The sequence below is a fragment of the Asterias amurensis genome, chromosome 3 (assembly GCF_032118995.1).
Source record: "Asterias amurensis chromosome 3, ASM3211899v1".
Lineage (NCBI taxonomy): Eukaryota > Metazoa > Echinodermata > Asteroidea > Forcipulatida > Asteriidae > Asterias > Asterias amurensis.
Window position 1 is genome coordinate 6,911,790 of NC_092650.1, and position 15,649 is coordinate 6,927,438.

The window sequence follows — 15,649 nt, forward strand, 5'->3', positions numbered from 1 at the left end:
GAAGTCTGGGAATTCATTAAATTCATTGTATTTTTTATTAAATTGCCTGATTTGCAATAAAGCACATAAGCTAGCGTGTAAAGAAAAGTGTTCAGGCATTGATGTAGTAAAGTCACTTTGTAAACTTTCTTGAGCAACCTGTCAACTGCTGAACCATTACAGAGCATGGAGAAATAATATTCCTCCATTTATATGAACAACAGAGCAAGTGTCTGATCTTTTGAAATGATTGGATATTTCTTTTTTGTTCGGTACCGATTTTCAAAAGAGGTTCCCTTTTCGAAACCACGGCTTCCGGTTATTGTTCAGCTTTAGGTTCCGTTCTTTCGTATGAAGCCTGAAGCTTGCTACAACCGCGGGCCAAGGCCAGCTAGCCTGATCCGAAACCAAAGCCGAAGCCGTGGTACCGGTAGTCGAAAACTTTGTTGTGCGTACAACTACTTCTGATAGCGCCCTCTTTTGAACCATCATCCTACAGCTCGCGTTAGCTTAGACTGAACATCTGACCTAAAAATTAATTATAGCCCAGGCCCACACTTTGTGTACCACAACTTCTATATCAAAATGACAAACCTATGAAAATGTATGCTCAATCGGTCATCGGAGTCGGGAGAAAACAACGGAAAAACCCATCCTTGTTTCCGCGCGTTTCGCCGTGTCATGACATGTGTTTAAACTAAATCTGTAATTCTCGTTCACGAGAATTTTTATTGTTATGCTGTTTTCTCAAAAAGTAAAGCATTTCATGGAATAATATTTCAAGAGAAGTCTTTCACCATTGCCTTCTGTAAACCCTGAAAGTTATTTGTAAATCTGTGAACTTTTTTTTTTTTTTTCTGAACCGAAAGGGTCCAATGGCTCTAAAGGAATGTTTGGAATCGACCAACTGGAAATAACGAGCATTAATAAAGGCTGATGATAGACGGTCGTATCGGCATTGAACTAGCATCTACAAAAACTAATTTTGTATTCCTAATTTATTATAATTATTATCTACCCCCATAATGCAGCACGCTAGGTACATTTTAAAGCCATTATACAGGCTTTCAAAGTTCAAAGATTTACAAATAATTTACAGGGTTTACAGAAGGTAATGGTGAATTTTTCTCTTGAAATTATTGTTTCATGCAATGCTTTACTTTTTGAGAAAACATTAAAACAATATCAATTCTCGATAGCGAAAATTACGGATTTATAGTATTAGTAAACACAATGTCATGACACGGCGAAGAAGAAACGCACGGAAACAAGGGTGGGTTTTCCCATTATTTTCTCCCGACTCCGATGACCGATTGAGCATACATTTTCACAGGTTTGTTAATTTATTATATAAGTTGTGATACACGAAGTGTGGGATTAGGACAATACTGCTTACTGAAAGTGTATAGTGGCTTCAAGTGCATTGCATCATCTAATAACAATTGTTGATGATTGTCTGGTTTTGTGAAATTGTTTATTGTTTATTTATTTCTCAATGGTGGGAATTAGTTAATTACGGGCTTGTTGGTTCTGCATGTAGCAGAGTTGATGTTGTCGTTGATAAGGCTGTGTTTGCTGGAAAGAGGTCTACCGACGGAAGAAAACAAAATCACTTTCCCGTGCACTCCCTGTATAAATATTCCCTAAAATAGTGCCCTTTATACTTGGCGTTTTAAGGTCCCTTTATATACCCTAAAATATATATTGAGCATGATAATATACACGCACGCTAGGTGACAATGATTTATGTAGCTTAAGGTGATGTGCTATTATTTTGTATAACTGCGTTCAAGCGTCAACCAGATGTGGGAGAGTTCCATAGCCTGTAATTATTGTTGTTGACGGTGAAATTTATGCAAACTAGTTGAATGGACAAAATCACCCGCACTGCGATAAAAAAAATTTGCACACTATTTTACATAATTATGCAAATTTAAGCGGTAGTTTTGCGTTTATGTTGCTCTCTGCGCAGGAATTTGAGGTGTTGATACTTTCTATGGTAGCTGCTTGTTTCTGGCTGGATTAAAGACACTGGACACTGTTGGTAATTGTCTAAGAGTAAGACTAGTCTTCTCACTAACTTGGTGTATCTCAACATATTATGCATAAAATAATAAACCTGTGAAAATTTGAAGTGGTCGTCGAAGTTGCGAGATAATAATGAAAGAAAAAAAACATTGTCACACGAAGTTGTGTGCTTTCAGATGCTTGATTTCGAGACCTAAAAATCTGATTCTGAGGTCTTGAAATCAAATTGTATGAAAATTACTCATTTTCTCAAAAACTACGCTACTTCAGAGGGAGCCATTTCTCACAATGTTTTATACCATATTAATAGCTCCCCTTTACTAATTACCAATAATTATGGTTTTATAATCAATCATTATTTTGAGTGATTACCAATAGTGTGCTTTTAAGTGAATTACCAAATGGACTGGTCGTTATACGTTTGCGCTTACGTTGATAACTTGCCAGGATAAGTGGGGACGTTCAGACAAGGGTGATTGATTGTTGGCAGAGTGCTGATCGGACACAGAAGTGTTATCTAAAAAAACCTCACTTAAGTTGGGGACGGCCAACACCACAGCTGCGAGCGAGTTCAAACTTTTGACAGTTCTTTGAAAGAAGGAACTTCTATATAGCTGAGTACTGCTTGTTTAGCGGTGTCCAATAATGGGTTACCTTCTCAAAAGTGTTGATTCGGTTGTTAAAATCTTTGAAGATGGCGGCCGTATTGGTTGGCTTGGTGTTCTGGGTTTATTCTCGGGTTGGATTGTATGGATTGGTATGATTAAGGGCCTTGCTGTGATGTTACCGACGCTACAAGAACAATTCAATGCTTCAACTTGGTTGGTTGGATGGATGATTGCTATTACTGAAGCCAGTATGGAGTTTTCAGGTAGGACAAATTGCTTGGATAAGCTTATGTTCAAGTGGTTGTGTTTTTTACTAGTAAAGTAATAATAATAGATAATTGTCATGCGGCATATCAATATTAAAGGCACCGGACACCTTTGGTAATGGACCCTTCCCATGAAATATGCTAATTACATTCATGCATGCGTACAGACCCTGTTGGTTGGCAAACACCATAGAGTTGTGCACTAAGCAGACGCCGATCTCGTGTGCGTCACGCACACATTAGCCGTGTACAAAACAGCGCGATTTTCCCTCATTTTGCCAACCAAAACGTTAGTGCGCACGCGCTATGTGCAATTTACATATTTCATGGGAAGGGTCTATTGTCAGTGACCACCTGGTGTATATCTCACTACACATGCCCAAAATAACAAACCTGTACAAAATTGAATTCCGTTGGTCGTCGAAGCTGCGAGATAATAATGGAAGTTATAACACACCTCTTGCTTGTTCTGTATTCTGGTTGGCTGAAACACGGTCACGTGGCATGAACTAATATAGTCTAGTGTTCGCGCGCGCGTGTTTGCGGGAACTAGTACCCGAGCGGGCACATGTCTTTGAAAATAGTGCCCGGTTAGCGTCCCCTCTAGACCTGAACCGTGAACTACAACTACAAAACTTCCTGTCTTTTCCAAATTTATGTTCTTATTTGACATTAAGACCGAGCTGTGATATAAAACACATATTGACCGGGCCTGTGAGTGACCAGAAGAGAAGCCTATTTCCCTCGGCCTTCGGCCTCGGGAAATATTCTGGTCACTCAAAGTCCCTAGGGGGAATAGACGTACACTAGTTACCTCATTGCCAGTCAATATGTTTATAATAAAACACCCATTTCACAAGAAGTTGTGTGATTTTACATGCTTGAGTTCAGGACATCAAAATCTAACGTCGGAGGTCTCGAAATCAAATTCGTGGAAAATTACCTTTTTTCTCGAAAACTACGTCACTTATAAGAGGGAGCCGTTTCTCACAATGTTTAACAGCTCTCCTTTGCTTTTTACAAAGTAATTTTTTATGCTAACACTTATTTTGAGTAATTACCAATTTTGACCAGTGCCTTTTAAAGATGTCCAAGGCGCAGAGACAATGTGGGCCCATAATCAAACAATATGAAAAGAAAGCAAAATAACATTTTTTTGAAAACATACGACAATGCTAAATATAAACAATGGAAAGCAACAAAACTATTAGAACAAAAACTGAATGACATGTATTTGTTGTTCTTCAGAAGTTTTTTTTATGGAGATAGATTTCTTTCGTGGATTGGTCCTCATATCACAAGGTGATTGAAACTTCGCGCCACATAAGAAGCCACCATTATCTATATGTGGCAGTGTCATGGCCTAGCGGTTAAGAGCGCCGGATTCAAGCACTGGTGTTTGATCAGCAGGGTGTGGGTTCGGATCCCGGTCGTGACACTTGCTACATAAAATTGGGGAGGTAGTCAGGCCAGGCTTCGAATGGATGATACCCAAGCCTACATTCGTATGGACTGTGAAAGGGGTAACCCTGTTTCAGCCCTAGGAGTAGATGGCAACGGCCTCTGAAAAAAAAAGAATTGTAGCCCACACCTTGAAGTGGCCTTCAGGCCTTGTGTGTCAGGCGACTTGCAAAAAGAAAAAAAAAGGTTTGGAATGTCCTCAATTTCAGACCCCGTTTCTTTACCAATTATATACACTTTCTCATAATTGTTTCACAGCTCTATTTGCGTCTCCCTTACGAGATAAATTTGGAGTACGAGTTGTGGTCACTGTGAGTGGTGTACTCATCGGTGGGTCACTGATAGCGTCTTCATTTGCATCCAGTTTGTATCAGATAGCGATCCTCATCACTCTATTTGCAGGTAAGACTGAGTTTGAAAGACGCAGACTCTTTAAAGGCAGTGGACACTATTGGTAATTGTCAAAGACTAGCCTTCACAGTTAGTGTATCTCAACATATGCATAAAATAACAAACCTGTGAAAATTTGAGCTCAATTGGTCGTCGAACTTGCGAGATAATAATGAAAGAAAAAACACCCTTGTCACACGAAGTTGTGTGCGTTTAGATGGTTGATTTCGAGACCTCAAGTTCTAAACTTGAGGTCTTGAAATCAAATTCGTGGAAAATTACTTCTTTCTCGAAATCTATGGCACTTCACAGAGAGCCGTTTCTCACAATGTTTTATACCATCAACCTCTCCCCATTACTCGTTACCAAGGAAGGTTTTGTGCTAGTAATTATTTTAAGTAATTACCAATAGTGTCCACTGCCTTTATAAAGTAAATAAAAGTGAAGAAATGCAATTTGCAGATTTCGGTTTGCATCAACATTAATCGTTGCACTGCTAAAACATAGGATTCGAACTGCCTTTAGCTACCGGGTTATCTCGGTTGTCTAGCTAACAAGACACTGTTCTAGAATTGCAGAGGTCGTGGGTTAGAATCTCAGCCGAGTAATGTGCCTGTGATTTGTTTTTGTTTTCTCAAAACTCGTGCAAGTACCGAGTATGTGCTTACCGTCACATCAGTGTTTATGGGTAAAACCAAGACGAACATCAACTTACTATTCATTTATTGCACCGTGAACTTAACCCATAATATGATGAATCCATGGTAACAGCAAACAAGTTTCGACCTGACACTTTAAAGGAACACGTTGCCTTGGATCAGTCGAGTTGGTCTTTGAAAAGCGTTTGTAACCGTTTGTTGTAAAATGCATATTATTAGAAAGATATTTTAAAAGTAGAGTATAACACCCATGATCCACACAAGTATCACTCGAAGTTACGTGGTTTTCCTTTTACCTCATCGACAAACACGGTAGGGGTGACCGTGTTAGTTCGCAAAGTAAAAGGAAAACCACGCAATTTCGAGGCAAATGTGTGTGGATCATTGTATTTTACTTTTAAAACATCTTTCTAACCATATGCATTATAAAACAAACGGTTACCAACGCTTTTCAAAGACCAAGTCGACCGATCCAAGGCACTGCCGTGTTTCTTTAAAGACACTGGACACTATATGAGTAATTGTCAAAGACCAGTTTTCTCACTTGGTGTAAAAAATAACAACCTATAAAAATTTGAGCTCAATTGTTCGTCGAAGTTGCGAGATAATATAGTGGAAGAAAAAACACCCTTGTATTGTCACTCGAAATTGTGTACTTTCAGATGCTTGATTTCGAGATCTCAAATTCTAAATCCGAGGTCTCGAAATCAAATTCGTTGAAAATTTACTTCTTTCTGGAAAACACCGTTTCTTCAGAGGGAGCCGTTTCTCACAGTGTTTTACACTATCAACCTCTCCCCATTACTCATTATCAAGTAAGATTTTATGCTAATATTTTAGTAAGTACTTAGTAAGAACTTGGCTTATTACTTAACTCTCATAGTGTTCGGATATTGGCGACAACCACCTTCATACTTTAAAAGATTTGGGTACTTTTGTAACACAAAACACAATGTCCTCAAATTTACATTAAATTTACACAGTTTGAAGATAATGATAGTAGGCCCCCAGAAGCGTATATAAAAAATAAGTTGCTGTGGTCCTGTAGTTTTACTCATTTCTCAAAAACTACATCACCTCAGCAACTAATATCATTAATTCTACAATCATTATCTTTAAGTTTAGGGTAAATCTGTGGACGTTGTTTTTTTTTCTCACACAAAAAGTGCACAGACCCTTGCAAAAGTAAAGTATGTTGGCGTCACCACACAAATCTTTTTATGAATTTTAAATACATTAAAAGAAATTTCATCGCAATAAAAAATACGGTACTTTGCAGTGCAGTATTTTTGCATAGTATGAACCAATAAATAAACGAAAAGTACAGCTAGTAACAAATAAAAAACACAAAAAACAGGTTCACAATTAACTATGGTTTTTTATTTTTTGCCTTTTTCGGTAGTATATAGCAAATTTTCTCGAAGATGTTTTCAAAATGTTAAAACTATACTGTTTTTCTCCATAAAATACCTTTAGGAGAACAAAGTCAATATTGAGTGCACAAACTTAGCCAAAAAGAGGAGGGAATAGTTTTGTTTATCCTTTGGTGCTTAAATCAAGCTGGAAGGGATAGATTTAGATCTACAGCATATTTTTCACGATTTGGAGGAAAAAATGGTAGAACAAAAATTTGTTGCTTTATAATCCTGTTTCGAGAGCAATTTACATCCCATAATGACAATTTTAAGCTGTAAGTTTGAAAAATAACCAAATCTAAAAAAATACAGTTAAATATGAACCTGTTAAAAATTAATTATAAATTAATTCATATTTTAAATAGTCGGTTTATCGAAATGCGGGTATCGGTTTTGTAAGCAGTTTTGCGTAAAACAGAGAACTAAAGTCTTTACTGAAAGTTAATGATATCATCAGTGCATACAACTGTTTAAAGGGTGGCTGCAGTGTTTTTTATTATTCATTTAAACGATTAAACATGACTTTTTAAACCTGAAATATTTTTATATATTTTTTATTAAATGCGCAAGTTGTTTAAAAATGGTTTTCAAGAGATTAGGGGAACCCACCCGACCCTAAAAGGGGCCTTCATTTGCATAAACGTGACGTCTTGTCGGTAACCCGAGCCGTCGGGCCCTCCTGGCTGTGTGCATATAGAGACGTGTGCACTGTGTGGCCTGGTACCTAGGCGCGTGTAGTTAGGGACCAGACTCTTTTTGCCGAAGATAATGTTTGAATCCCCGACATGACGGCGATGGTAGGGGCGGTAACAATCCACAAAGGGGGGGGGGCATGACTTATTCGCTAATTACGCAAGTCAGATGTGTCGGGAATAAAAAAAAAATTGATTTTATTAGTTCGATACATATATCAGAAATAAATTACGGCAAAATGAACTGCTTTATTTGAATTCACTGCAGCATCCCTTTAAAACAACTTGGCATAATATTTTTGCCAAGTTGTACTCAACATTTTTTTGTATAGGCACTGTGTCTTTTTGTTTTGCTGTGATATTATTATCACAGCAAAACAAAGAAGACACAAAAACATGTTTAACCTGTCTTGTACTGCGTTATTTGTATTACTTACAAATAATTCCACATGAGTTAAAGGGTGTACACACAAATGTATGTACTTTTTGTAGGACTAAAAACACAATGTCCACAGATTTACACTAAACTTACACAGTTTGAATATAACGATAGTAGAAAGCTTCCCTGAAAATATTATGTGCTGAGGTGCTGTAGTTTTGGGGAATTGAGTAAAACAATGTCATGAAATTTATTTTAAGCATTTACAAACGTATTTTCATTAAATCATTTTACTCATTTCTCAAAAACTACAGCACCTCAGTAAGTAATATTTGAAGGGAAGCTTTCCACTACCATTATCTTCCAACCCTGTACGTTTAATGTAAATCTATGGACATTTTGAAAAAGTACTTTTCCTTTATTAAGGGTCAAACTGTACAGTAGACTCACCTTCCCGAGTTCTGTGAAAAAGTAGGCATATTACTCGGGTGGGATTCGAACCCACAACCTTTGCTATTCTAGAGCAATGGTCAGACCAACTAGACCAATATCCATATTTGTTTTATTCAACCAGGGCCAGCAGTTGGTGTCACGAGTGTAGTGACCAGAGAGATGATTGGTCGTCATTTCAGAGAATCGCTTACAATTGCACTTGGTTTGGGCGGCCTTGGAAGTTCACTTGCCTTCGTCACCATGGTGCCCCTAACACAGTTCTTCTTGGATGCCTACGGTTGGAGGGGAACCATGCTGTTACTCGGTGCGATATTCTCCCATCTTGGTGTCTGTGGAGCTTTGATGAAAGAACCCGCTGTAACAAGAAGTTATGATGAATATCAAACAGTTGATGTACTAGAAGAACCGGCTGTTACCGGTGAAGGAGAAGCAGACGCACCAAACAGTCGTTGTCACTCTTGTCTGGAAACTGTTCACTCATTCTTCAGTAAGACATTCAATATAAGTTTGTTATCATCAACATCATTCTGGCTGATATGCTTAATGATGAACATTTGGATGATTATGTACACAGCTTGGTTCATTTACTTTGTTCCAAACACCATTTCGAAAGGATTTTCACTTAAAGAAGCTTCCACTTGTGTTGTTATTTATGGAATCGGCAGACTACCTGCAAGTGTCACCATAGGTCCATTGGTTCGTAACATCCCAGCTATAAACAACTCGGGTTGGCTAGGCATTGGACTCGTCACACAATGCATTTATTACCTCCTCGATCCATGGCTAATTACTTATTGGCCGATTTTCTGGGCTGCTTTCATCTATGGCTATTTTTCTGCGATGCTCTTGTTGCTATTTGACGTCATAGTTATTGGGATTTTTGGTGCTGATCAGCTGGGATCTGTTCTAGGTTTGATTGGCCCTTTCGCCGGTTTAAGCAGGATTTTCTCTTTGTATTTTCCAGGTAAGTGTTAAAGTAAGTTTGCAGACATTAATTTGTGGCTTGTGAACATTAAGGTCCTGCCACAAGAGGCAATTTATTGGCAACCAGTTCCACGCAATATCCAAGAAGAAAAGCCAGTCACATTTTATTGTTTACCTACTGTTATTACTCGTGGGGATCGTATTAACAAAGACATTGTTTGAAAATTGTACTCATGTGCTACCAAAGTGTTCCTGTAGCATTCACTGCAGTTGGTTGCCTCCAAGTTGCTCATTAAAGTTGCCTCGTCAGACAAGCCCCTTTAGGAAACAGACTGCAAAACATTGGTGGCGTATTTAATCAACGTATTAAAGGCATGGACACTATTGGTAATTGTCAAAGACTAGCCTTCACAGTTGGTGTGAACATATCTCAACATATGAATAAAATAACAAACCTGTGAAAATTTGAGCTCAATCGGTCATCGAACTTGCGAGATAATAATGAAAGAAAAAAACACCCTTGTCACATGAAGTTGTGTGCGTTTAGATGGTTGATTTCGAGACCTCAAATTCTAAACTTGACGTCTCGAAATCAAATTCGTGGAAAATTACTTCTTTCTCGAAAACTACGTCACTTCAGAGGGAGCCGTTTCTCACAATGTTTTAAACCATCAACCTCTCCCCATTACTTTTCACAAAGAAAGGGTTTATCGCTTACAATGGCACTTGGTTTGGGCAGCCTTGGAAGTTCACTTGCCTTCGTCACCATGGTGCCCCTAACACAGTTCTTCTTGGTACAAAAGTAATTCCTTAAAGGAACACGTTGCCTTGGATCGGTCGAGTTGGTCTTTCAAAAGTGTTATGTAACCGTTTGTTATAAAATGCATATGGTTAGAAAGATGTTGTAAAAGTAGAATACAATGATCTACACAAATATGCCTCGAAATTGCGTGGTTTTCTTTTTACATCGTCGACTAACACGGTCGGCCATTTATGGGAGTCAAATTTTTGACTCCCAACATTGGCCGACCGTGTTAGTTCGCGACGTAGAAGGAAAACCGTGTAATTTTGAGTGATGCTTGTGTGGAACATAATATTATACATTTAAAACATCTTTCTAACCATATGCATTTCATAACAAACGGTTTCGAACGCTTTTTATAGACCAACTCGTCCAATCCAAGGCAACGTGTTCCTTTAAGCCTGCGCGCTTTTTTGTCCAATATCCTGATTTCTGTTTTGTGTTTCGTTTTCTTCATTGTGCGCAGGATTAATCTACGACATTCTCGGGAGCTATACCCTAGCCTTTACTGTAATGGGAGGTGTCCAGTGTCTTTCAGTAGTGGCTTTACTACTTCTCGTTTGGTTACAAAGACGCCATCCATCCGGATTCTGATGGGAGATGTCTACTGTCGTGTCAGCTGCATGCAGTTGAGCGAAAGGATGTCTTCAGCCTTCTCGGGAATTGGAAACTCCGATGGTCGTCTTCCACGCATCCCGGTCCAGCATCATCAGCGTCCTAAGCATAGTTGTTTTGACCCTAGACTTGACACAAGTCTCAAACTCGTGAGAGTCTTTTTTGTTTGTTTCAATCCCACCGCCGAACATCAGAAAACTCACCCAGCCTGTGTCCTGCGGGACCACACTAGCTACATTTTGACGGCGGATATACTTGAATCATGTCTAGTACTAAATAAACCCCATGTAGTGTGGGCCGCCATCTTTGACTAATGTGCGCGAGTGAAAAGCTTTCATTGGCTTGTGATTCGTGCTGCTCAGTGCGTAGGCCAACGCGTGCACTTTTCCATTGTTTTAACATCAAAGATGGCGGTCAATGACGTCATGTGGATTTCGACTATAGACCCCGATTAATTTTTCATGTTTATAGTGACGTAACACTATTGGGTGAAACCGTAATCGACTATTGGCATTCTTGTCCTAAATAAGGACTTGACTCCACAAAAATAATGACAATTTCGAGGCATATTTGTATGGATCATTATATCCTACTTTATTAAAACATCTTTCTACCCAATATGCATTTTATGACAAACGGTTTAGAACGTTTTTCATAGACCAACTCGCCCGATGCAAGGCAATTCGTTCCCTTTCAGTAAGGGTCAACAGGTGAGGTCGCTATCATTATGTTGCACTACATGTATACGTTTAATGTTATTACACAATGTATGTAGTTTTGGTTGGGAAGCATTTCTAGGTTTGCTTTTAATTATTAACTAACATTAAAAAAAACAAATGATGCCTGAATCGGTTTATTACAAAAGGTCTTTATCTAAAGGCAAACTAAAATATATTTTCTGTTTTTCTGTTTCTCCAAAAATGATTATTTTACAGTATTTTTGCTAGTAATTTCTTCTCCCAAAAATGCTTAAAAATGTATCCAATTGCTTGCTCGTAAGTCGTATTGTTTTTATAGTTGTTACAGTTTTCTGGTGTTCATGCATCCGTTTTTATTCTCTGTAAGTTTTTGATTTCTATTTTGCTTACATTTTTACTGGTGTACTTTTCTTTAACTGTTTCTGGTGTAAAAAATCATTATGGAACTATAACTGTCATGCGCCCTCGAACAGGCTCGTTCTGGAGAGAGCGCAATATGAAAAATACAAAATAAAATATATTATTATAGGTTTTCTCGGTCAAATTAAGAAATGAGCAGTCAATTTCATTTTCATGCGTTCGAGTTAAAGCAGTTTGTCTCTCCAGTTGTTACTGCGTTTCAAATTCAGAATTCGGCCATTCAGTTTCATTTTGAGTCGAGTCAATTTCCTTTAACACTCTGTTCAATTAAGCGTATCGTCATTCTTTTTCGTGACATACACGCTTCAAGAAGCGTCTGTGAATTTGAATGCTGCATTGATGAATTGTTAAATTGAATGAATATTTTGTTAAATCGAATGACGCATCATTACATTTGATTAATCATAAAATGAAATCGAATGACCCTTTTCACTAGCATTTGATTTCGCGCGAAACAGAATAGCCTGGTGGTTAAATTGGCTGATCATTTGCCGAAATTGACCGAGAAAACCTATATTATCATAAAGGAGAGTACAAAAAACCATAATGAATTAATACGCCACAAACACAATTACTGCAAGTTGTTAATACTAAATACAGAAATAAACTAGTTGCAGGTTTAGATTTTATGATATTATAATCAGATACTGAACAGTGTGCCAGTCGGTAATGATGGGAAGTTGACACCAAAGACTGATCCTTCGCATGAGGTAGGCAGAGGGGTTGATTATAGTCTCGAACACATATATAGATAAAAACGCAGTATAAGCCAATCTACTGGATAATAAAAGTTTATCTACTTTCTAGGTCACATTCTTCCGGCCTGGGCCCAATTTCATAGACCTGCTTAGCACAAAAACTTGCTTAGCATGAAATTTCTTCCTTGATAAAAACAGGATAAAGTTTCCTTTTGTTGCATATTGTTTGTTACAGGTATTCAGTTGTTGTTTGCTTATCCTGAAAATCACGTGGAAATTTGGTTGGTAATCCTGTTTTTATCAAGGCAAGACATTTCATGCAAAGCAAATTTTTGTGCTTAGCAGCTCTATAAAATTGGGCCAAGATTGTTCCCACCACTTTTTTGCTCGACTCGTAAGTCATTATTTTTTAGATGTTATTTATTATAGGGTCCTATGATGTGGGGGCAAGTTCGGAGAAGCCTTCAACTAGTGCGGGCTGATATTAATGGTATTAGTATTGCCACAAACCAAGCCTATTGTAGTGTAGTCAGTAAGAAATTCACAAAGACGCAGAGAAGTTAGTTAACAGTATGCTATCATGTTCACTTCATGTCATGTAAAAACAACTCTACCATCCAAGATGGCGTAACCCCAAACACTAGAGGGCGCACTTGTATTTAACCAAGGACACAACACCTATGTAGTCAGGTATACCCACAGACATAAAGAACAAAAGGAAATTTGATCCTGTTTTAATTAAAGAAGAAATTCCATGCTAAGCAAATTTTTGTGCTAAGCAGCTCTATGTTATTGGGCCCAGTAGGTTCTTTATGTCTGTGGGTATCGTCGACCTCCCCTGCACAATCCTTTGACAATGTTTCTTGGCGTGTTAATATTGTGTGTGCAACGTTTTTTCAAACCACTAACACAAAACAATTTACAAACATAACATCCTGGGAAATGACATTTTATGATTTCATTATATCACTGCTGTGTGCCGTCTGCAAGTATCACAGGCTATCAGCAATATTTTATGATGGCTATGGTGTGCGGTTGAGAACAAGTGCACGGTCCACCATTATTATAGGCCTTTTATAATTATCGCAAAATAAAACTCGCTACGCGTGCGTTAGGCTTGGAATGAGCTACATGCATGTTCTAATTCAAGTTTGATCGCTAGCTAGACCAGCATGCACCCCATTCAACAATTATTAGCACTTGCACTATTATGGGCGAAATCAGGTATCAAGTAAAGCGCCCTCAAGTGTAACCATTGTTGGGACCAATAATTCTCGAATAAAAAAAATACGGAATAATTTGTTTTGTAAATACATGAGTGCGTTTTGGCGACCCAAGTCAGAAACAGGTTTGAGCTTTGGTCACCGGTTGAGCATTTTCGCGTGTTGGGCATGGTTTTCGCGTGTTGAACTGCGGTAACGAGGCTGCTCAGACCAAACGGTAAGTGACTTGTTGCCTCGGTATGGCTAGGTTGGTGTCGCCAAAAACGCTGCACCCTGGGCATATGGGCAATTTCTTTTAATAAAACAGTTTATTGCTCACAACTAATTAGACGGAGAAAAACCACTTCTCCAAGCTAATAGTGAAATCAAAATTCTTTCATACGTCTTGAAGTCTTTTTCGAATGCGTCTTATCTTACCTAGTGGGATCATACTGAAGAAATTTATTTCCCCCATGGCGACTGTTTGTTGACATCATCACTATAACCGAACTTCTCAATAAGTGTTCAACATCCCCAGCGATAGCTATCAGCGGCGTGCTGCTCAAAAACCGTTTGTACGGTTTGCCGTCGTAGCTGATCAGAAACTTCTCAAAGTTCCAGCGGACATCCGGAGCCTTGGGCGGGAGCAGTTTCCCTCGCAGTGACCTGATGGTGGCCGAAGGCTCGTCACTCCAGCCCGGGAGCCTCTGCTTCAGGTACTCGAAGACCGGGTGAGACCGCGGGCCGTTCACTTCGCACTTGCCCATCAGATGGAACTTTGGTGCGAATCCCCGGCCGGGACGGACGTGAGACATGCACAATGGTATCTCGTGGTTGTGCCAGGGTTCTTTGTTACCAAACTGGTCGCAAGGGAAAGCGAGAATGCTCAAGCCACGACAGTCGTACGCGGACACAAACTCATTCATCTGTATAATAAATATATAAAAATATAAAAAATGCAGAGTCCCAACATTTCTTGAAGCTGTTTTAAAACAGAAAAACAACTCAAATTGGCAAAATGTCTTTGCTGGGTATTAATTGAGTGGTGCTCCAGTCGCAATAAGTTTGACTGGTATGTGATAGACAGTATTATGTGCTTCGCAAGTTTTTTTGCTTATGATCAGGCCTTCTGTTCCCAAAACGGAATATTTTATAATAGACCTTTTCCCACCTGTGTGAATTCCCTGGTAGCCTGCTCGTCTCCAGTTGCCACGCACATCACCAGCACCACCCGCCCCTCGAACCGGGAAAACTGCACCATCTTCCCGTTCACGTCCAGGGCAGACAGCTCGTAGAAAGACCTCACCAGTGAAACTGGAACCAACGAACCACTGGACACGAAGTACCCTTCTTCGTCTTCCAGGACGGTCCGCGACACCGAGTCGTCTAAACACCCCTGCCGGTTGGTTTTAAGTTCGTGAGTCACAGCGTTTGAATTTATAGTCGACCGCAGTGATTCAACCGCTCCCTTTTTAACCTGATCACGCTGGACACTTTTCCCGGCCATTATCACTATTCAAGAGTTCTAATTCGTCGGTAACATTCGCCATACAATTTAACACATCATCCAGTTGAAGCTGCTCTTCGGTTCACTTCAGCCTCTGGACCAAGCTTCAGAATGAAGGGCAGAAATGAGAACAAACGAGCTCCCAAAATTTACCACCGACAACATTATTTATATTAAGTCCATAATCAGTTACACAATCTCCTATCGGAATCATAAACCAATGATTTCCATTAGTTATTTATAATGAATGGGCATTGACTGGTCACACTATTACAGAATAGTCCGTTTTCAAAGTACTCATCGCTCAATATTTGTCATGTAGAAAAGAAGTATGAGATAGTTGTTGTATCGAGTATACTCTGGAGGTCAAGATATAGCACACTTCATGTGCAGTGTGCACACAAAGATGCACCCGTTCCAACACTTATTTTGGTAACTACAATACCCCGTCCT

General features: G+C 39.0%; 2 protein-coding genes across 2 annotated transcripts; one reads left to right on the forward strand and one right to left on the reverse strand.

Annotated features, from left to right (window-relative positions):
* Positions 1 to 2,652: 2,652 nt before the first annotated feature.
* Positions 2,653 to 10,650, forward strand: LOC139934436 (monocarboxylate transporter 12-like). The gene is made up of 4 exons (XM_071928672.1): positions 2,653 to 2,878; positions 4,601 to 4,744; positions 8,452 to 9,294; positions 10,523 to 10,650. The coding sequence occupies exons 1-4, from the start codon at positions 2,653 to 2,655 to the stop codon at positions 10,648 to 10,650; spliced, it is 1,341 nt and encodes a 446-aa protein (XP_071784773.1).
* Positions 10,651 to 11,345: 695 nt separating this feature from the next.
* On the reverse strand, positions 11,346 to 15,603 carry LOC139934811 (glutathione peroxidase 2-like). The gene is made up of 2 exons (XM_071929215.1): positions 14,861 to 15,603; positions 11,346 to 14,615 (listed from the first exon to the last, which is right to left on the reverse strand). Exons 1-2 carry the CDS (start codon positions 15,194 to 15,196, stop codon positions 14,124 to 14,126), a joined length of 828 nt encoding a protein of 275 aa, XP_071785316.1. The 5' UTR covers positions 15,197 to 15,603; the 3' UTR covers positions 11,346 to 14,123.
* Between the last annotated feature and the right edge of the window lie 46 nt (positions 15,604 to 15,649).